Here is a 21,582-nt window from a genome sequence, read left to right on the forward strand (position 1 = left end):
TTTATGGGTGGGAGCGCAACATTTCGCATGTAAAAATGCACGTAAACCTGTTTTTAATGCCATAAGAGCTAAACAAAAATCTGTGCAGGAGCATCTTACTCTACCCAGACTGTTGAGCTCTAATGGACCAGCCATACAGAGAAGCCACACTACAAAGTATTTTAGAGTCATCATTCAACTACTGTAACTTCTCAGTTTATATGCGTTTTCTTTGTAGACATTCTTTTTTCATTTTTGGTAAGTTAATGATGTTATGATGTGTCCCTTATTTGTGGCTGGTAACAGTAGCCTTTTTAAATTACACAAATAAAGTGGAATAAGCTTATAAGCTTTTTATGCCCCCCCTTAAAATTGGCTCTTGACTGGTATTTTCCTTTTGTCAACATTTAGATACAACACCTACATGCTGTAACATTTACTGTTGTTGTACAATTGTAAAAAAAAATGTGAACTGATCTAAAAAGCCTTGCATTTCCTGACCATCATTTGTACTGTGCAGGTGCATGGGAGCATTTGTTAAACCACCAAAATCTCAGTTGTTTTCCTACCGTTCATGTGCAGACAGGCTGTGAAAGTACTATACAATAAGAGGCTATGAAGCAATATACCAGAAATATTTAGTTACCCCAGTTTGTGGTAAAAAAAAACTTTTATGAATCTTTATTCAATGTTTAGTATCACACACACACACACTGTATATACATACATAATTTAATGTAATCTAGTTATGTTTGACTTTTTTTTTTTTACTTTTCTTCAATCCACTAGAGAAGGTAATAGAGCATTTTACTTTGCATTGTACTTAACTGAATATGTGACTAATAAAATTTGAAATTACATATGTAGTCCAGGGAAGTTTTTCACTCATGACCCCAGAGATAGAGACATGTTGATTTAGGGGGTCTCTTTCTGTAGAGAAGACTGAAGTCTTTTGCATGCACTTGATGAAGAACTGTGATTAAACATGCTGTCTTTAACACGGAGTGTTACTTAGGCTCAGTTAGTAATGGACCACTTTGAGTTGTGAATGCAGAAATTTTGTTACACATGGTTGGGCAGATAAAAACACGCACCCTCCCCAGGGTGATCAGTGTTATTTGGCGATCACATGCACTGCTCAGTCGAGGCTGTGAACTCTGTACAATCATTAACCAGTGACAAATGGAGAGCACTAACCAAAATGTAGGGCAACAAAAAAGGACCACTTCTGGCTTCAATCTCAAACATAGGTTGATTTCTGTGGATGTAAAGTTGTAAAAGGCAAACTCATGAAGGGGCACTATAAAATGAGAGTTACTTTTGTGCACATGCTCAGGTCTGTGCGTGTAATCTTACAAGCTGATCTGAGCTCTCTGACACTGTCTTTTTTGTCCAAGTCAGTGGGATTTCAATTTACACTACGAGTGAAGTTAACGGGACAGATGTGAAACTGAAGTGCACCTTCAGATCCAGTTACCGTGTGTTCACTTCAGTCTGTAACAGTGACCTGGTACCAACCCCTGCATCCAGGACCTGAGGAGGCAGTGTGTGTCATAGGATGTTTCACGATGTTCTGAAGATGTTTTCATTGTGTTTCAATTTTATTTATTCAGTTCTTATTTTGTAAGACTTAAAATCTACAGTATATTGTCTGCAAATTGGAGAGTGTATTTTGTGTGTGTGTGTATCTGTGTCAGCTGCTCTTTTACCTTGAGTATCTTGTTTTGGTTTTTTTTTTTCCAGAGGCATTAAGTGGGATGGTGTAATGACAAATGTGTATGTATTTATTTTTTATAAAGTTCTGAAATTAACCAGCTTATGACCCTCCTTCACATAGTGATGTTAATAGAATACCTTTTATTGTCATTATACATCTTTTACATGTCATTATACACTGTCATTATACATCTGACTGTTATTATACATCTGTTACATGTACAAAGAGATGAAAAGCAACTCCTCCTTCCAATTAGCTGTAGACTACCTCCACTATTTCCATCACACAAAACATACCCGTTTGCCAACATTGCCCAGAGCACTTGAATACAGCACATTCACAGTACCTGTTAACTTTTGTCTTGAATGAGCAGTGACTGATTTCTGTGACTTGATGCTGTGGCCACACGGTGGTAGCCTACCCGTCAGAACAGGAGTGACTTTGTAATTCAAAACTTAACCCGACTCTTAGTTTTCACCCTGATTTATCAACCACCAACCGAACGCGCGTGTTTGTAAAAACCCTGCCTCTGGGCCTGGTGGGGAGGTTGAGGTGTTGAGGATCGGCAGGTTGTGTGGGTTGGCGTACAGGTTATGCAAGAAGTGAACGAACAGGCTAAACACCGCCCATCAGGTGTGTTTGTGGAGGGTGAGTCACATTCTCACCACCACCGAAGTACACATTCACAGAGTGGCTTTTTTTTTTTTTTTTTTTTACTCCAGCTGTCTGTGGTGACATTTACGTGGATGCCTGCCTTCAATAAACTTACATGAAGGGACTTTTACAGAGGAATTAACCCACCGACAGTATAAATGTTTTATCCAATGTATCGGATATGGCCTCTGATTCTCCTGGGAGCATTCGTGGTGCCAGGTGAGTCGGAGCAACTTCCTGGAGATAGTCCTCTTTATTAGTGCGTGTTCTCTAACGCATAAACACCGCAACAAGACGCGTGATACTGTTAAATCGTGATTCTGTGGCAGGTAGACTGTGAGCCACTGCTCAGCAGGAGAACAAGAAGCATAAAGTCTGTTAGGAGCTTGTTTAGTCGCAGTTGGCTTAAATCGACCTTTACATGAAGACTACATTGAGTACAGAATAAGCTATCGGTAAAAGTAGCCCACGGTGTCATACAGTGTACACTTATTTGTTCATAATTTAAGCTTTTGCGGCTATGGATTGTTGTTATATATTATGGTATAAGATCATGTATATATTAAAAAAAGCCCCCCACCCCCTTGTCATCCATAGTCATGCAGTCCGCATGAAGTTATTATCATTAGCGTTTTCTTTTTGTCGTAATTAAAATTTACCTGATAATTTTTTTAATGGTTTCATAACTTAATATCTACTTAAATGTAAGTTAAATTTAACATCTAAATATGTCTCAGAAAATCAGTTTCAGTAGTCTAAGTCAAGGAATGCATTCTCGCAGTTGTCACTATAAATCGCAGCTTTACAAATGATCTGCAGGTTCAGTATTAAATAACAACATGTGTCAGCTTGACTGGAGGTTTCATCATAACCGTTTCGGGGTAACCTAAGGCAGCAGTTTGAATTCCTGCAGAATTAATCCCAAACACTGCAGCATGCATACAAGGGAAGAGTCTAAAAAATTCTGGAGGCATCCATTTTTGGCAAAAATAAATAAATAAATAAATACATAAATACATAAATACATATACTGAGAGAAAGAGAAAGCAGCTCTCCCCATCACTGGCTTAAATGGATTTTTCCTTAAAAACCTTACATTGCTATGGTCTCCTCAAACAACCATGGAATCTGAAGTTCTTTGTAACTTGAGGGTATGACTTACTCCTGTAAGAGAACAATTCATCACAACACATTCCTCACAAATCCTGTAATTAATTTCACAAATCAAGACGTTCCAACAGGTTTCATTAATTAGATCTGTGAAGATGCTGAAGCAAGGGTTAAAACTCAGTAATGTTGTATATTTTCACCAGGTTTTGTCAAGATTTAAAAATAAAATCACCAACATTGTCCAGTGCTGCATGATGAGTGAGCAATAACAGACAGCGTGTTGGCTTTGAAGAAGACATAATACCGTCTTGCTGATCTGCTGACATCAGATTTTGTTTTGCTCAAATACCCTGCAAGTGTTGAACATGGAGGATCTGTTCGGACAGGCAAGCTTGGAAACACCTGGCTTTTTGGAAATGCCAATGATTATATGGTTAAATGGTGGAAAATGACTTGTTGATTACAGATGAATGACAGATGAATCCATGGCAGACATAACAGACTTTTGAACCTCAGGCTATGAGGCCAGTGAGTTGTATCATTAGTATTTAAATGGACAGTTACAAGAGTTAAACAGTATGTGTTTATAAATTTCACTTTCACTTTTGATTCTGCGCATCTGCTGTTAAACAATTTCATGAAAGTTTTACTGGGGTTAATTCAGTTTTAGTACTCAGTCTGTGTTATGGTCAAATACCGTGCTGAAAGAAACATTCATCACAGTGTCTACTGTAAAAAAAAAAAAGATGAAATGGGAGAATATTTACATCCTATTTGGAAAATTTCTGTTTATCACTCATGTATTCAAGGAAAAATATAAAGTGCCAAGGCTTCCTGTGTGACTTCTGCATTGATTTGAACAGAAGCACAGGATGTAGCTACTTGCTAAAGGGAAAAAACACTCTCCCCTAAAATAATCAGAAACACCACACCTTAGTAATTTCACTGTTGACCCACACATTCAAACATCTTTTTTTTTTCCTTGTTGTTTTCATCAACCTGGTGTGAGGTTTGGTGACACTGATAAGGGGAAGTGATAATGTTGGAGCTAAACAAGTTTTCAAGAATTTGACAAAGAAACCTCTGTGAAATAGAAACAAATTTCCATACCTATAAATCACAACTGTACATATGAATAAATCTGTTGTTTAATAAACAGATGGAGTGACAAAGACACTGAAAGAAGATGAGTTCTACATGGAAAATAGCCAGCTCATCACAGTGTATAAAAGAGCTTCAAGCAAGTTGTTTGTGCTGTTGATACGTTTCATTTGAGAAATATTGAAATTGCTTTTATTTTTAAGTTGTTTTTTTTAATCCTCTATTCATTGTCGAATGTTAGTAGCAGATCTTTGTGATGGGTTCGTTTTTGGTTCACATTATTAATCCCTCTTTTTATTATTTGATTGGATATCATTCACATTTGCAGTTCCCTGTAGGTCCGTGTAATTTTGATTTTTATCTGCAGCCATACATTTCACGTCATGCCTCTCTGTCCAGGATTACAGAACATTCTTGGCTCCTTCCTCTTCTCTGTGATTTATTAGAAGGAATGTTTTAATCCTCAGGAAGAGTCTGCAGGTCGGCTCATCACTGTGACTGATGGTGTGATCCAGATTTGGCTTAACTGTTTAACCGTACCGTACCAAACATGATGGAAAATTGTTGAAAGTTTGGGCCACTAATAAGACTTCTAATCACGACTATCCAAAACTTTTTTTTCAGATGATGTATTTAATATATCACATCACTGATATAATAAAAACTCAGTTGTTGTTTATGGTTTTTAAACTGAGGATTTAAATGAGAAACAGGAAGTTGGGCAGTGTCGATCCTTGAACACGTTCTCTGAGGTTTGTGTATAAGGCGATATATTGATTAGTGTTCTTTCACACTTGGTTGTCTTTATCACAGGGATGCGACATGTCACTGGAATAGAGATTTACACTCCAAGTGAGGTGGAAGCCGTCAACGGGACGAATGTGAAGCTGAAGTGCACCTTCAGCTCCAGCCACCCGGTGTCGCCCCAGTCGGTCATAGTGTCCTGGAACTTTCGCCCCATTAATTCAGGAACAGATGAGTCGGTGTGTAGAAAGTGTGCTTTTCAGAAAAATACTTTGAATGTGTTTTTATTGCATATTTTATGTCATCACTGATGAAATCCAGTCATGATTTTCTGATAAATAATTCAGTTTTTTCATTCCTATTCTTCTGTGTGTGTGTGTGTGCTCTCTTCCTTTGATGGTAGCTGGCTCTGACACACACATGTGAAATTCAAATAGAGCTAGCGACACACATTCACAATAATAATGCATCGCGTTACACATGTTGTATCCTGAGGAGAAGAGTCAGTGGCTGATCTGCTTGCTGTTAATGGTGACACATACAGGACATTACTTTATGAAGCTTTACATAAGCAGAACTTTCTCACTCTTGTTAATTTGTTTGGACAACCGCACTTTTTGCATTTTTTTATGGATTGTGTGATTTTGTGTGTGTGTGTGTCAGGTGTTTTACTACCAGGAGGTACCATACCCTCCCCAGGATGGGCGATTTAAAGGGCATGCCGTGTGGTCGGGAGATATTATGAGAAAGGACGCCTCCATCACCTTGCATGAGGTACCCCCCACCTTTAATGGTACCTTCATCTGCCAGGTGCGCAACCGTCCAGATGTGCACGGCAGTAACGGAGAGATCGTCTTCAGAGTCGTCAACAAAGGTGAGACTGGCTGCGCTGCATGCTCGGAAGAATCTGTAACGTCTGGGAAGATGAGAAGTCTGTCATGTTTCATCAGCATTACATGTACAACAGAAAAAGGAAAAATGTTGCAGAAGCTTTTATCTTATTTTTGCCTTCACAAATTATATCAGTGTTTTCAGTTTGTATTTAGAAAGTAGTACTTCATTCAGTGGTACTATTCAGGCCTCTCTACAGGTAGGTCAGAGGTCATCCCTGGAGCAATATGGGTTTTAGTGTCAACAGCATTCCATCTATTATTATCTCTCTTACTCACTTTTATCTCTGATTTTGGGTCGCGTTTCTAGCTTCCCTCTCTGAGATCAGCATCCTGGCGCTCTCAGTTGGAGGCGCCTGCGGTGTGATCCTCATCCTCCTTGGTATCTTTGTGGCGGTGAAGTTCTACAGGAAACGGCGCATGAATAACGACATTGAGCTGCACGCACGGGAGCACGAGTGGAAGGACCCGACTGTGTGGTGAGGGCCAGAGAGCCGGAGCCCCTCTGCTCCTCTTCTTTCTGGGACTGGTGTGGAGTCTGATTGGCTATTTGGGTCCACTCTGCAGGAAAAGAGGAAAGTTGGGGGTGGGAAGGTGTCTTTCTCTTCCATGTTTGCTCCTCCAATGTGGACCTCTCAGATAATATTGTAATTTGTTTAGTTCAGTATTAGTGACATAATGTGCCACCCATTCAATTTGTTGTAAAGCTAAATCTTAACCTACTTTTATATTTGTTTACCAAAAGTTTTCCAGTGATTGTAACTACTAACTTTATTTTATCAAAATTTTTGAACTGTAGATCAGGAGATGTAAATATGGATGGATTTTTCTAAGTGCTGTGCTTTAAACTTGTTCATTAACCTCAATTCATAGCAGCAGTTCAGACACCATCAATTAGGCTGTTTTTTTATGTATTGATTTTATCACATAGCCATGGAATGACCAGATAATTGCTTTTTTGTCTTGTATCCAAGTAAGTTTATCCCTAAAGAGCACAATAGCACTTCAGACATGAGGCTGCTGTGGTGAATTGAGTCATAAGTCCATGTATCCTCTCGCTTGCTACAAAGGGGTTAAGCTGTCAGTGTATAGTACATAAGAACTGGTGAACTTTTTCTAGGCAAAATCTTCCCCTTTCTCTGTGAGAATTGCTGCTTCACACTATTTTGCCACTTTCACTTGTGAATACAGGTGAAGAATTTAAATCCAGAAAATCCAGAGGCCTTAAACCCAGAGAACCATGGTAGTTTTGGTGGAGAAGTGTTCATGAACTGATGTTTTGGTCATCTCTGTCCACTGAGAGACGCAGTGCATCAATTCTCTGGTACTCTGGCTGGGTTTGTTTCAAGCTGAGGATTTTGGGTATTGTATTTTTTAAAGTCTCCTTCTCCTCCTTCTCCTCCTCCTTTTTTTTATTTGGCAATTCAGGTTTGCTGAGGTAAACCAGTGCGGGCTTTTTATTTATTTGCTGTGCCTTCCATTCATCCAGTTATCCACCAATTTATCCACCAATAGCCCGTCTCACTGTTTACGTGTGTGTGTTTGTGATTGAATTTGCTTTGCGGGGGCTGGGTCAGTACACTTGAAGAGGCAGTTCATCTGAAAGTTGTGGAGAAGAAGAAAGAAGCTGAAAGTTCAGATGATGAAGAGTCTGAGCCCAGCAGCGGAGATGATGATGAGGAGGAGGACGGCCTTGAAGATGATGACGATGACGATGATGACGACGAAGATGATGATGATGACGATGACTAAATTGACACTCAGTTGATGAGAAACGCCTTTCCCATGGTAACACCAGGCTTCGTGGTATTCATTAACATGGTTTAAATGTTCAGATGGAATTTTTTTACTTATTCAGATTTCAGTTATGATCACTGAGTTACAGTAAATGTTAAAAAGAGCGCTCCATCGATTTAGCATTGCGATGGGCAGTTTTAAAAAAAACGATCAAATTCAGTGCAGCAGCTTGATTCCGCGCTTTCTTCTTCGTTGTCAAAACCTGGTGCCTACATTACCCACAATTCAGTTCACTGACAGTTTGGTTGAAGATTCCGGCCTGTAACCTCAAGCAGAAATGAGCAGCAGGCTACAGAGGTCTGGTACGTTTACTTCTTTCTAACTCCACACTCCCAGATTTGTTTTCATTTTCAAACTTTTAGTCTTCAGACCCATCCGACGCTGACTCAAGTGACGTCACGTGAGGATTTTTTTTTTTTTTTCTCTGGAACAACAAGCAGCTTTATACAACTTTTCCGCATATGCAGTCGTACTCTCCAGGACCCGTAAACCTGAATGAGTTTGATGTTTAAAATCAGCACAGCTACGCTTTAATTTCTGCCTATTTTATGAATGTGGATTGATGGATGTGAGTTTTGTTTGTTGTACGTGACCACTGTAGCTTTGCTTCTTTGTGCTAGTTTGACTGCATTTCCATAAAGCTGCTGCTGGAAATGTATTGCCTCGGATCAATGTGAAAATTCATGCATTTTCATGTTTAATAAATGGACTATAGATTTTTAAAAGTGCACAGCCAGTTTAATTTAGCACATTTCTAACGCACACACAGAAAGTGATTTCTGTGTGTGCGTCTCTCTCTCCTGTTCATTTCCTAAAAGCAGCAGCTGAGAGTAGACAAATCTAAAGTTTCAGTAAGAACCATATTTTAACTGTGGTATAATTTACTGAGGGTTTTGAATGTTTTCAGAGAAGAAATGAGAGGATGGGTGCTGTCATTTAATTTTTGGTTCCAGAAAGTCCAGATTGAGATGAATGAGTGACAAACAAAGCAAAGTGTTTACTGCATTGGCAACTCTGCACAGGTGATTCTGTATTTTGATTGTGTACATAGTGTAAAATAAGCAGATCTTTACACTATAATCAAGTCCTGACATGTTGTCACATATCTCTGTTCATTTTAAAATAAAAGCACTGTTTTTAAAACGATTAAGTATCTGTATAGTATGTCTATTTTGATTAAAAAAATGTTCAGGTATGGGAAGACAGATTGGGTGGGGAAGTGTGAAATACCAACTATGTGTGACACATACAGGAGTGGCTTCCTGTATGTGTCACACATGACACACACATGAGTTATAGTTTAGTCGCCAGGTCCTAAAAACAACAGCTGAGTAAAACCTCACACTATAACTGTGCAATCTCCATCTTATCAAATAAGTTTCTTTGATACTGGATCAACTTGTGTCAGGACTTTGTTTATGGAGCTGCCCGTGTCATGACATGAGTAGATTTGTACTGGAAACAAGCTGAATTTTTTTTTTTACTTGTTTTACACTAAACTGATCATGATGATACCACAGGAATTACTGTTAAATCATTCACTCACTGTAAACTGTGTGTCTGTGCAGAGCTGTGAGTGGAGCATAAATCAATGAAAACTACAAGAGGCACATAGGACACATCCCCCCCTGGTGGTAACATGAGCTCCCCTTTTCACTGTACTGTGATTCATATAAGTATATATATATTTTTTGTGTTGACTTCAAACCCAGTCCATGGTTTCATATCTGCCCTCTTAAGATAAACAATACCCGAAGTGTGATGGTGATGGTAATTGAGACAGGATGGAGAGGGGCTTGTTGAGGAAATTATGCATACCCACATGTGTATGATCAATTTTGAATATCTTATGTAGTCATGCTCAACTCCCACCCTGTTTGATCAAACTGAATCTGACTGTGCAACCTTTAACCTGCTGCTGACTGTTTGGAAAGGCCAAGGCTGAGGTTCTGCGTCAGAGGGTAGCATGTTTGCCACAGCAGAAATAAATCACAGGCGAAGCTGTGCGATTCGGCCTTCGGCTTCCAGCTCTCAGCAGATAAGACTCAGAGGCAGAGTTCCTCCAGGGAAGAAAACACTGATAGAGAAATGAACAAAGAGGCAACTGTTGCACTAATTAATTGCTGAAGGTAAATCTTCTAAAGGTGAGGGAGTGCTGTGTAATTTTCTGTGGAGGGCGTGGCTACTGCTATAATAATTAATGTTTTACTGTGTTTGAGGCTCTTTGTCTAAGACCCTGAGTACTTGTCCATGTGTGTGTGACCACAAAAGAAACTCTGAAGGACAATCTCTCTCTGTCAAAACTGCTGTTACTACAGAAAATCCCATAACAGGCTCTAACCTGTCACATGCTGGAACATGTCTGGGACTTCACAAGCCTGTCATTAACCACAAGCTCCTCCACACTCACTGTTTACTTGTTGTACACTGCTATATGCTGTGTATCAGGTTCTTTCTTGGAATGAATGGCAGATACATTTTCAAGGGAAATTAAGAGATAATTTTAAAACCTCTAACCCTAACTTGGTTATTAACTTGGTTATTAAGGAAAGGGTCAGCCAGAGAAAGAAATTTTTGGGCCACAATCAGTTACAAAACTGGTTCAGAGATGGTCCTCACTTATTTCATTAGCATTCTGTATATAACAACAACTGAATCCCAAAATAGACCTGGGTTTACCTAACTTTATGTATTGATCTAAACCGATCCATCATCAACAAGTCCTATATTGCTGCTCTGCATTTATCTGAAAGCAGTAATTGCAATTTTATTTTTATTTTTCAGCACGATTTACATTTCAGCCACTTGACATGTTTCAGATGTCTATTAGTTGTTTGCAGGTCCACCAGGAAGATTCACCACCTTTTAAGCTGATATGGCAAACATGTCAGCAAACAGTTTCCTTTTTACACATTCAGCACTTAGGAAGCAGCATTATTTTTCTTTTGGAATCATGTTTTGGGCCAACTCATGAATGTAAAGTCTAATATTCACTTTCTTTTAGCTCTGCTTTTGGTCTCTACAACCTCCTGACGGAAACATCCAGCTCTTTAGTTGATAAAAGTTCACCAGCCCCAGTATATAAATCTAAGTCGCAGAGACCAAACATTTTTCTGTGGAAGGTAATTTTGATTTTTATACATCAAGTAAATCATGTTAATTTTAGGTTTTGAGTTTTACTTATAATGGAGTATTGCAGTGTTGCACTGGTACTTTTACCTAAGTAAAAGATCTGAATACTTCCTCCAGCACTGAATTTATGTATGAACGAGCTCGTATTGCTCCAATTCACTAATGTACAGTAAGAGCTGAGACGTACGTCCTTGTCTCTCTGAAGCAGCAGGCATTCTGCTGCAGTGAGAGCAGATGACACCTATGTGCTTTTCAAAGCAAAGGGTGCACCTACATGGCCACTATGAACATGAATATAGGACACATATTAACTCATGAGTATCTGTACAGAACATGTGTGTTGCGAGTATGATTGTCCTCAGACAAGCTGTCTGTGTAGCTACAGTCGTCCTGCACAGGTCTGCAGCAGCACCCTGTCTTTCTGCAGCAATATGCTGTTTTGTTTTTTTTTTTTTCTTATTGCAGTTCTGGAAGAGTTCCCACTGCTGCTGCATTGATACTCCAGTGGAGGGGCCTGGAGAGGAGAGCAGTGTGCCTGCAGCCCCGGCCACATTATCTCTCACTTAAAGCACCACGCCCACGAAACAACCCTCCGCTCTACCCACTGTCACCTCACGCCACACCTACCTGTATATGCTCATTATGGAGTCCTGAAGCATATTAGTGGTCCTTATCGGTGGTCATTGTTGGTGTATGTTTGTGATTAAATATTATTTTATCAAACACAATGGGGATAACTTTGTTCACTGAACACCCTGTGATTTTAATTTAGATTAAAATGCTGTGTTTCATTAGTTTTGCATCCCACACACTCTCCATGTGCACAGGATAGCATGCTTCATGAATAATAGCTAACCATGCTAAGTGCAGCACTTGTAAAGTAAAACATATACAAATTGAATCTGTCAGTGTAAACCTCAGTTACAGCTCTTCAGGGTTCCAGTTCTGTAAGCAGTGAAAAACAGACAGCACGTCCAAAATGGATGTGCAGCTGTCCCTGTGTCCTTTGCCTGGTGTAACTGTTCCTTGGCTCAGATGGCACAGTCTGTCTCATGGTCTCAGCTGTATCCTTGTTAGCACTCACAGTTCTCCTTTTCTCCAGTATGAAACTCCATTTAACCTCTTACCAACCACTTTTTTTTTTTCTAATAAACACTTGCCAAAAAAACATTATTGCTGTCTAGTCACTTCCTATTTACAATAATGGATGGAGTTGGACAGGGGTATGGTTTTAAGAGCATACAACATTAGTCAGGTCTAAAACTGACTAATCAAATCTGGAAACTCTGAACTAAGCACTTCCTCCCATCATATCCTGCAGTGAATAGTGCCGACACAAGGAATTGGAAAGCTGTTCTTGACTGATGTGTTTGTACATTTATGACAAAGGAGCTGTCCTGTTGTGAAAAATGACTGCACAAACAGTCTCGCATTATAATGTACGTGCAGCTGCATCGCCTTGATCACAAGAGAGTAATGAATGCCTCACGATGTACAAGATAGTTTGACCTTCTAGGCATCGAATGGGACACATGACACAAACACACACACATTACCAGTGGCTGTGGATGGTGATTATCCTGAGCCAGGGGAATATGAGTCCCATCAGGAGGAGAGCAGAGTCAAAGAAAAACTTAACTCTGTCAATCCAGTGCTGAGATGAATTAAAGGGAAGGACACACTTTCAAAGTAACATTGGACTTAAAAAAAAAAAATCTGACATTTTAAAATTGTGTTAGTGGAAAAGAGAGTAACCACTGTACTGTTTCCTCTTCCCTCTTTAATTCTGTGATGCTCAGTATTGATATCTTAAAGGTGACGTTATCTGAGAAAGGACTTGTCTATTTATGAATGGAGCTTTTCGATATGGGACCGAGTGTCTGGCCAGGCCCTGAGGCTGCATTACACAACCTCCTCCTCAACCTGCACTGCAGAACTTTTCTCTGATCTCCAACAAACACTCTACAAAAGTGCCTGAGTCTGCATACACGCCCTGAGTCGGTGGGGGGTGGGGGGCTGGGACGGTGTAGCAGAGAGAGAGAGAGAGAGGGGGAGGGAGGGAGAGGAGGAGTGAAAATGGGTGATGGAGGAGAGGAGGAGAGTAAGAGGGATATGGAGGCAGGTGAGGGAGGGGAGACAGAGGGATGGGGGGAGAGAGAGAGAGAGAGAGAGAGAGAGAGAGAGAGAGATAGGGGTGGCACGCAGCCAATGGAGAGGACAGGGAAAAGTTGTGAAATAGCCAGGGAGACGGGCAGGGAGAAGAGTCAGCTTCACTGAGGTTCCGCTGAGGAGGAAGCAGAGCAGTGGCTGCCCCTCCAGTCCGTCTGTCTCTCCACGTAACTATTTGTCTTTCTGTTTATCTCAGCCCCCCCTCCCCTCTCTAATTGTCTCTCATCCCGGCTGGCGTTGCAATGGGGCTGTCTCTGCAGTGAAAGTGCTGGCTGGCAGATTCTCCTTGAGTGAACCCTGACTGTGCGCAGTGAGCGTTTGCCGCTCCGCCGTTTGTCCCGTCCACATTGACTCTGTGTGCAAGCAGGCTGCCAGCCTCTGGGTGAGCACGGGCTGCAGAAGCAGGTAGGCATGACAAAACTTGAACTGTACTTACCATCATCACATTCAAGCAGTTACATGTGCAGACACATGCATGCAGGAAACATGCAAACACACTTCATCTGTACACAAATGTAACTTTTTACTGTGCTGTCTGTAGACTCAGTGTCCTGTTTTAAGATTTCAGTTGATTAACTTTTTCCTTCTTCCCATCTCTCTCTGTTTGTTTCTTTCTCTCCCTCCTCCTCTGCCCTCTGTCTAACCTACAGTCTCTTCTACAGAAGTGCTGCTGGGGCTGGCAACCAGGCTCACTATAGCCCTGGGACCACTGCGGGTACAACACTGAGACGTGCCTCGTTTGGGGACCAGACACCCAGACAGCAGCTTCCAGATTTAATCGAGCATACCAGAGAGGCCACGTTGTGTTAAGGGATATTCTACTAGCCATCCTGAGCCCGGGCTGGATCCTGCAGCACTATTTGTTTTGGAGCAGATCTGGCTGCCATGGAGGTCCAGTGTGCTGGGGTTGAACCCCCGAGGCAGGGCCCTCCACACAAAGCCGTCGGCCTGATCTTCTCTGTGCTGCTTGGTAATGTCTGTCACTATACTGTACCTCACCTCCTTTTGTTTGCTCTGCACCTCTCCATCTGCTTTAAAATTTTTTTTTTTTTTTTTGAAAACTTCATACTTGTTTTGAAATATCCAAAGCTTGTGCACAATAGCAGCGCTCATTTGTTTTTGTTGTGCAGAGCAATGACACTCTAGCTTTTCTGACACTGACCTTCATGTACTTCTGTCCTACAGCATGTACAGAAGGTTTTAGCTGCAAGTGAATTCATTGTGTGTGGCATTAAAATATCTTTTTGGATGGAGATTTTGCTTTGGAGTCGCTGGCTGAATAATGTGATCAGTTGACAATGTTGTTGCAATCAAACAGTTTGGTGTTATCTGTGATTCTTATTGGTTTGGATTGGGATTTTAAGCCCACAAAAGGAAAGGTCAGCAGGATAAAGTGATACTGTGATGGAAAAGCTGTGTCAGGCACTCCAGGCCCTGCCATTCAAAGCATATTGTGCTGGAACGGATGCGTATCTGCAGTAATACAGCAGCAGAGTCCCTTGGAGCAGAGTCCAGTGAACCATCTTTTGTTGTTTTTATTTGAGTCATAAACTTTGTGTACAGAGTGAGAGAGACTAAAGAGTATTTTGACAGTGACTGCACAGCAGAGCAGGAATTTGTATGTGAAACTGTTGCATGTAAATTCACACGCAGATAGCCTCTTACCATGTGGGTAACAGTGTGGTGGATATGCAGTAGAGGGTGTGAATACAGATTACATTAGGCTTTAAAAACAACCAATCCAGTTTCAGTCATAGCTGTAGCTATTTGGAGTAAAATACATCTGTGAGTATTAATGAGTCTAATACCTTTTCCCCCACATTATTTCTATACTCATAACTTTTGTTCTTGCTGGAATTTTTACAAACCATCTCATGGGTGTGGAGCAAGTTAAACCTCCGTAAGACTATGGTCTGTAACATCATGTGAGCAAAATGAAGGCTCAAAAACTACATTCAAACATTCCCAGTTTAGTAAAGTCAGTCAAATTAATTTTTCATAACAAAAAATGTTGCTGTGTCAGTGACACTGTGTTACCACATTAAGATTTTAACGTTTTTTCAGAGCCTGCGTAGCTGTTTTTGTTGCTCGCAGGTGTTGTCTTTATTTAGAAAGAACAAGAAACATTTTGGCCACCGCCTACCAAAAACTGCATGGTGGACTTAATCTGCAGATGCAGGTGGCCACGCAGCAGAGAGAAAGATACATGTTCATCTGATACCTAAACACATGGTGATCTGGTGGTGGTTAAGAAGGCACCGTGTTGTACGTCTAGCTCGTCAAAGCAGAGGACAGACTGATTGGTTTGTGTTTACATGTGGAACTACTGGCAAAGCTATATATGTAATGCAATGACTGTGAGAGCACTAAAGGGGCTTTTTATCTGTGAATTAAGCAACTGGGACTCAGGAGAGTGCTGACGTGGTCTTAATTTTGTTTCCAACATGAGCAGTCATGTTCAAAGATCGTACGAAAGCAAATTTCTTAACTGCATTTTATTCCACATTCTCATGTTCAGTATATATCTCCTCTCACACCTTTGATCTCTGCTGAATTAGATCTGTTCTGAACCTAAAATCCCAGTCTTAAAATCTCAAAGAAATCCTATCTAGTGCTATTAGTACAAGGACATATTTTTAAAATGATGTTGTGTGCATGTATTTATGTATTCATTAAAAAAAAAAAAAGCTGACATATGTGGGCTAGAAACTGGAGCACCACTGTTCTACTTTTATCTGAGGCACCACAAAACTCACAGAACAAACTTTTATTGAAAACCTAGATAATAAATTTAAAAAAGACACGCCATACACCAGGTTCTTGATTTAAGGGAGAGTAAAGTTTTTTTGGAGACAAAACACAAAGTTCCTGAAAGAAGAATAGATGCTGTAACATTGTATGTCTTTGTGTTTTGTTCTTGGACTCTTGTCAGCAGCTTTAGTAATGACAATGATGGAAACAGGGACATTTTAAGGACACAAAGGGACAGGGAGCACAATTTAAAAACAATGAAAATGGAATATTGCAAAAGTATTGTAAAGAAGCCTGAGTGACATGCATAGAAAATATGCATGAGGAAAGAGATGGGAGGGGTGATGATGTTGCTCTCTCACCACTGTTTCTATTACTGTTTTTTGCAAGCTCACTGTGCTGCATTGGACCAGCTGAGGAAAAGACTGGAGAGAGTGAGTTTGTGAGATAGCAAGAGTGAGATGAGAATGAATCAATAACATTCCCACATACAGTATGACCTTCTTCTTTGCTGTGTTTGGTCGTGTCTGTTCCTCTGAGCAGTGCTATTCTTATTTTTGCTGCAGTGGTGCTTGTCAGATGTTGACCTTGAGCGTGCTATGAACAAAGCGTGACACAGTGTGCACGAAACAGAGGGCAGAATCACAGGAACGATAGAAACAGTGCAGACAACGTTACAGCTGCTCCTGCAGCCATTACTCTCATCCAGATGTGTGTTAAAAGTGTTATGTTTCCTGTGCACAACGTCTGTATGTTTGTACTACTGTAGTTCTGCACATCACCCTGTGAGCATTTAGTTTACACCTCACGCAGTAGATGCAAATATTAAGCACAAGGTGCTTTAATAAAGTAAAAAGGTGCCGTGGTGCAGTCTGTCCTTGACCTGCTGTAGTTATACACTGTAGCTATTTGCTTCCTGTGACCTTGACATGGCCTGATCACAGAACTGAGCAGCTAAACGCGGTGGTGGAACGCCCGCTACGTCTAGAATTAATGAGCGAAAAGGGAAAGACAAACAATAAAACAAACACCTGATGGTTTTCCTGAACCATCCTGATTGGTGTAAGTAAGATTTAACCACTGTGACTTCCCGGTGCTCTTTAACTGTGTTCCCTGGTGTAAAGTTACAGGCTTCACAAGGAGAGCAGCAGATTTCATCCTCTCTTATCTACAGTAATGTCACAGCAAGGACTTTGTGGTGTCATGTTACAAGTGCCAATAATAGACATGTCTGTCAGATACTGTGTCATTAAAATCATGAACATGAAACTTAAATGCTCAATTTGATACTCTATGATCATGTGCGAATATGTTTGGGTATTTACTTAAAAATGATATCAAAACTGTTTTAAACATTTGAATAATCAATAATTCAGTTCAATTAATTGTGCTTAATTATTTACTGTACATTAGTGAAAGTACAGAACTGTGCAGCATGTGCATGGTGCACTACATTACAGAGCAGGGCTGTGCCTTATGTGGATAAGATAAAAAAAAAAAACATAAACCAATATATTTAACAATGTTATGGATTGAATTATAGCAATCCATATTCAAACAGAATGCAACAAGGGATCTTAAAACAAAGTTTATCAAACTATATCATTGATCACCTAATAAATATCACAGAGTACCATTTATACCAATAAGTGGACCTTATTGGACTGAGTTCTTGTAGACCACTGAAAGCATAGATGTCTGACTGACTGGTGTGGGGTCTGCAGTTTGTCCTCTTATTCAGTGTTTCAGAAGTGGCAGATCTTCTTCTCAGTTTGCGGTACCTTTGTTTGAATTCCTGCTGTTTCTCTGGGGACTGTCAGAATAAAAAAAAAAAAAAAAAACACTTTAGCATTTGGCATCAAACTTGAACTTTGCTGGTATTTTCTTCCTCCTAGTTTGTCTTGGACCCCAGATAGGAGCAGCCTGTTTATAAATTTTCTCAGGTCTATGCCTTTCTGCTGCAATGCAACAGAAGCAGCTGCTGTCAAATGGCAGACTGGACAGGACACCTCAGCCCACATGCATTCAACGTCAGTGAGATGAACAATATGATTTAGCCATATAGAACTCAGGACACTGACCTTAAAGGAATAGTTCAACAATTTGGGAATATGCTGATATAATTTCTTGCAGAGAGTTAGTGAAAACTGATACAGATAAAGAAAATACAGTTGCTGACAGCAGCCGGTTTAACTTGATTCTTCCTGTGCACAGTCTCACCACTGTGTTTTCTATTGCCTTTCCTCCTCAGGTGTGTGGTCTGTTCAGGCCCTTGAGATGTCTGTGGGGAAGATTCCCTTCCTCGAGGCGGTGAATGGCAGCACAGTCATGTTGCCTTGCACATACTCGAGCTGTATCGGCATCAGGGACCTCTACTTCGACTGGCAGTTCAACAATAATGGCACCATGCAGAGGGTAAGACCCTTTTGTCTGAGAGAAAAAAAAATGTAGGTTCAAGTTTTGGTAACTTCTCAGTGGCAGTATGGGATGATTGACAGCTTGCTGGTCCTATCAGGTGTGCCAGTCAGTGATAGCATCAGAGGGGGTGGAGCCCCATGTGAGTATATTCCGAGAACGGGTGGAGTTTGTGGGGAAGAACCGTGACAACAACATCTCCATCGTGCTGTGGAATATCACCTTCGAGGACGGAGGCCAGTACACGTGTTTTGGACGCAACCCAAAAGAGAAGGACAAGAACCACAGTGCCATCTTCACCCTCATTGTGGTGGAAGAGTGTGAGTGGTCAAAGTCTATGCTGATAATGTGTGCTGTTACATGTGAGGTGCGGACTCCTCTCATTATGGATATAATTGGTGAGGATTCCTATTAGTTATTTAGCTATAAATGAGCTGTCAGGACTTCCATAATTTTTTAGTGTCACAACCAAATAGTCAGTCATCACACTGATCCCCTCCCCAGCACGGCCATCTTGGACCCACTGTCCAACCTTTTCTTTTTGTTGTTTTTTTATTTTTTATTTTAAGCTTGATTGACAACACAACGCCAAGCAGTCATTCCGTAGTCAAGAGAGCGAGCTACAAGACAGAAAAATATCACAGAAACACTGCACAGTCAATGGATGTCAGGAAGCTAGTATATCATTGCACAGCCTTCCCTGAGTTAGTTACCAGGGCATTTAGGTCCAAATTTGTCTGTTTGTCTGACCATCACATTTGCATTTACCAATGAGTTTTACTACAGTTGTAGGCTACAGTTCATTACCTGTGATTGGTCTGATCATTGAGAAAACAGCCCAAAACACTCTGTTCTTGCTGGAGCTCCAGTAAGAAGTGTGAGAGGAGAGACCACTATACTGAGATGTTTTTTTTTTGTTTTGGTAATTAAAACCACAAATATATTTTCTCATGGATATCAAAACTTCAAACAAAACACAGGAAAAGAGTAAAATATGTGACCTTTAATGCTCCCATAAAATGCATACTGAATTGAAAATGCATGGGAACATGCATTCATTAATGTGCTGAAGATGAAATAATTCAAGCCGTACGCACACAGAAGGGCAGTCAGCTGAGGAAAAATTAACCCAGCACTGGAAAAACAAATCCTGAGGTGACAGTAAAAGATAAAATAAATTATGTGCAATTACTCTGTGACAGAGTTTGAGCTCATTTTCTTTGTGCATTTTATTCATTTATTCAGTTTGTAATTTTCTCATAAGTCACACTGTTATGTTGAGACTAGGAATCAGGCCAGGGCCCAAAAGCAACAACCCCCAAGACAGGCTAGGAGTAACTTAAAGTCTTTTAATGAACCAAAAATCACTGGAAGTGTCCAGGGCCAGGGAACAAAACTCAAACAACCAAAAATCATCCACGCAGGAGAAAAATACTCAGAAACCAAACCAAACAAAAATACAAAACGTTCTTAATTGCAAACAGAGGAAACCAAGGTAAGTCCATGAGATGGGGAAAAAATGCAAGGCACAGGTACAGGAACGAACACGGGGAAGACACAGACTCAGATACACACTCAGGCATGGACACAGACGAACCAACAAGAACAAGGGCAAACGATGAGACTTAAATACACAAGGCAATGGGCAACAGGTGAAACCAATTAGGGCGGGGCAGACAATCACAAATGGAGGGAAACAAGACAAAGACAGGAAGTAGAACAACACAAGGTACACAAGGGCCATGATTTCAAAATGAAACAGGCACAGTGAACAAAACTTAACAAGAGTCCGAGAGTCCAAAAGAGAGACACACACATAAAAATGCAGCTAATAGATCAGTGCAGGAGAGTTTGTACTAAAATAATTCTAGTATTTAAGCTAGTTATAATCAAGCCATTTTACTAAGCTGTGTTTTATGGAAAATGAATTAAAAATAAAAAATTAAATGTGTAACATCTTGCAACCACATTCATCCTAAATTAGTTTCTCCTTGAAATTAGTCCTGCATCACAGTTTCTTAAAGCTGCTGCTAAAAACTAATTCACTAAATGTCTACTAAATAACGTGCCTCTGGGACAGGGTCATGGGAGATGAGTTCATAATTCTGTGTATATTTTAAATCTATGTTTTTGTGTATTAGGCATCAAGAGAAAGCTAATCTGATGTGGAAGCATCAACTTGTCTTGAGTTAAAGGCATTGTATATTGCATAACATTGTGATGTAGAAATGTTCATTTTCAAATAAAGCCTTTACATATATGTGGATTTTTTTTTCTTCATCCTCATTCCTCTGTTTTTTTGTCAATGTCTGCAGTGAGGGTGGTGGACAACACACTGACCATCATTATAGCCTCAGCTGTGGGTGGAGCCATTGCGCTGTTGATGGGCTTCATGTTGCTCAAGAACTTCACTCTCTTTGTTCTTTCCAAGCTTGAGGAGAAAAAGTGAGTTTTCACGTCCACTTATCAGCTGTGCATCCATTTCACACTGTTTCATCACAGTACATTGTTGGTGCTTGGCGGCATGTTCGGGCAGCTCATACACTGAATGTGCTAAAGTAGTTTTTAAACGATGAAAGCTTGAAATGTGTCTCTGAGCTGATTATTTACAGGTCTAACGTTGACTTTTTCTCTTTTCCTCCAACCCCACTGCAGTAAGGAGTGCCTTGTAACTTCATCAGGGATCGACAACACAGAAAATGGCCTCTCAGGATCCAAAGCTGATTCAAAATCAACACCAAAAAAGAAATGAGAAGGTGCATGCATATAAAACCACAGGAGTGCTCATATTTATATACCTTCTTTGCATATATTTGAATATGCACATGTCTTTGGACACATGAAAATCCATTTTTGTTGAAGTTGGATTCTTAAAAAAAAGTGGCCTGGCTGTGGGAATACATCCCTGCGCACACAATACTACCACATGTGCACAGAACCGTAAGTGTGCAGATGATGTACAACTGAAAGACATGCAAACTGTGAGTGCGCACATAATTATTTAAAATGTGCACATAATTGCACCTACCAGAGACACTGCAGCTCAACTTATTTAGGATTAAAATTCTATCTAACAGCAACAGTCTGCTTATTGTTAGAGCCCATGAGGTTTGAAGCAGATTT

At 40.3% G+C, this 21,582-nt stretch overlaps 2 protein-coding genes across 2 annotated transcripts; both read left to right on the forward strand.

The window, feature by feature from the left end:
• Window positions 1–2,372: 2,372 nt before the first annotated feature.
• mpzl2b (myelin protein zero-like 2b) lies at window positions 2,373–9,053 on the forward strand. The gene is made up of 4 exons (XM_041052175.1): window positions 2,373–2,569; window positions 5,375–5,544; window positions 5,969–6,179; window positions 6,506–9,053. Exons 1-4 carry the CDS (start codon window positions 2,509–2,511, stop codon window positions 6,676–6,678), a joined length of 615 nt encoding a protein of 204 aa, XP_040908109.1. The 5' UTR covers window positions 2,373–2,508; the 3' UTR covers window positions 6,679–9,053.
• A 5,102-nt stretch (window positions 9,054–14,155) lies between these two features.
• On the forward strand, window positions 14,156–21,211 carry scn4bb (sodium channel, voltage-gated, type IV, beta b). Its single transcript, XM_041051916.1, has 5 exons — window positions 14,156–14,263; window positions 18,296–18,459; window positions 18,560–18,779; window positions 20,775–20,904; window positions 21,115–21,211. The coding sequence occupies exons 1-5, from the start codon at window positions 14,179–14,181 to the stop codon at window positions 21,209–21,211; spliced, it is 696 nt and encodes a 231-aa protein (XP_040907850.1). The 5' UTR covers window positions 14,156–14,178.
• Window positions 21,212–21,582: the final 371 nt, after the last annotated feature.

This window comes from Toxotes jaculatrix, chromosome 12, assembly GCF_017976425.1.
Source record: "Toxotes jaculatrix isolate fToxJac2 chromosome 12, fToxJac2.pri, whole genome shotgun sequence".
NCBI lineage: Eukaryota > Metazoa > Chordata > Actinopteri > Toxotidae > Toxotes > Toxotes jaculatrix.

What these genes read in the sequence shown, in the direction of transcription:
- mpzl2b (XM_041052175.1), top strand. Translation starts at nt 2,509, where the DNA reads ATGTTTTATCCAATGTATCGGATATGGCCTCTGATTCTCCTGGGAGCA. An exon ending in GGGAGCATTCGTGGTGCCAG is followed by an intron (nt 2,570 to 5,374) that starts GTGAGTCGGAGC and finishes TCTTTATCACAG; the next exon opens with GGATGCGACATGTCACTGGA. An exon ending in CTTCAGAGTCGTCAACAAAG is followed by an intron (nt 6,180 to 6,505) that starts GTGAGACTGGCT and finishes TCGCGTTTCTAG; the next exon opens with CTTCCCTCTCTGAGATCAGC.
- scn4bb (XM_041051916.1), top strand. Translation starts at nt 14,179, where the DNA reads ATGGAGGTCCAGTGTGCTGGGGTTGAACCCCCGAGGCAGGGCCCTCCA. An exon ending in GATCTTCTCTGTGCTGCTTG is followed by an intron (nt 14,264 to 18,295) that starts GTAATGTCTGTC and finishes TTTCCTCCTCAG; the next exon opens with GTGTGTGGTCTGTTCAGGCC. An exon ending in CCTCATTGTGGTGGAAGAGT is followed by an intron (nt 18,780 to 20,774) that starts GTGAGTGGTCAA and finishes CAATGTCTGCAG; the next exon opens with TGAGGGTGGTGGACAACACA.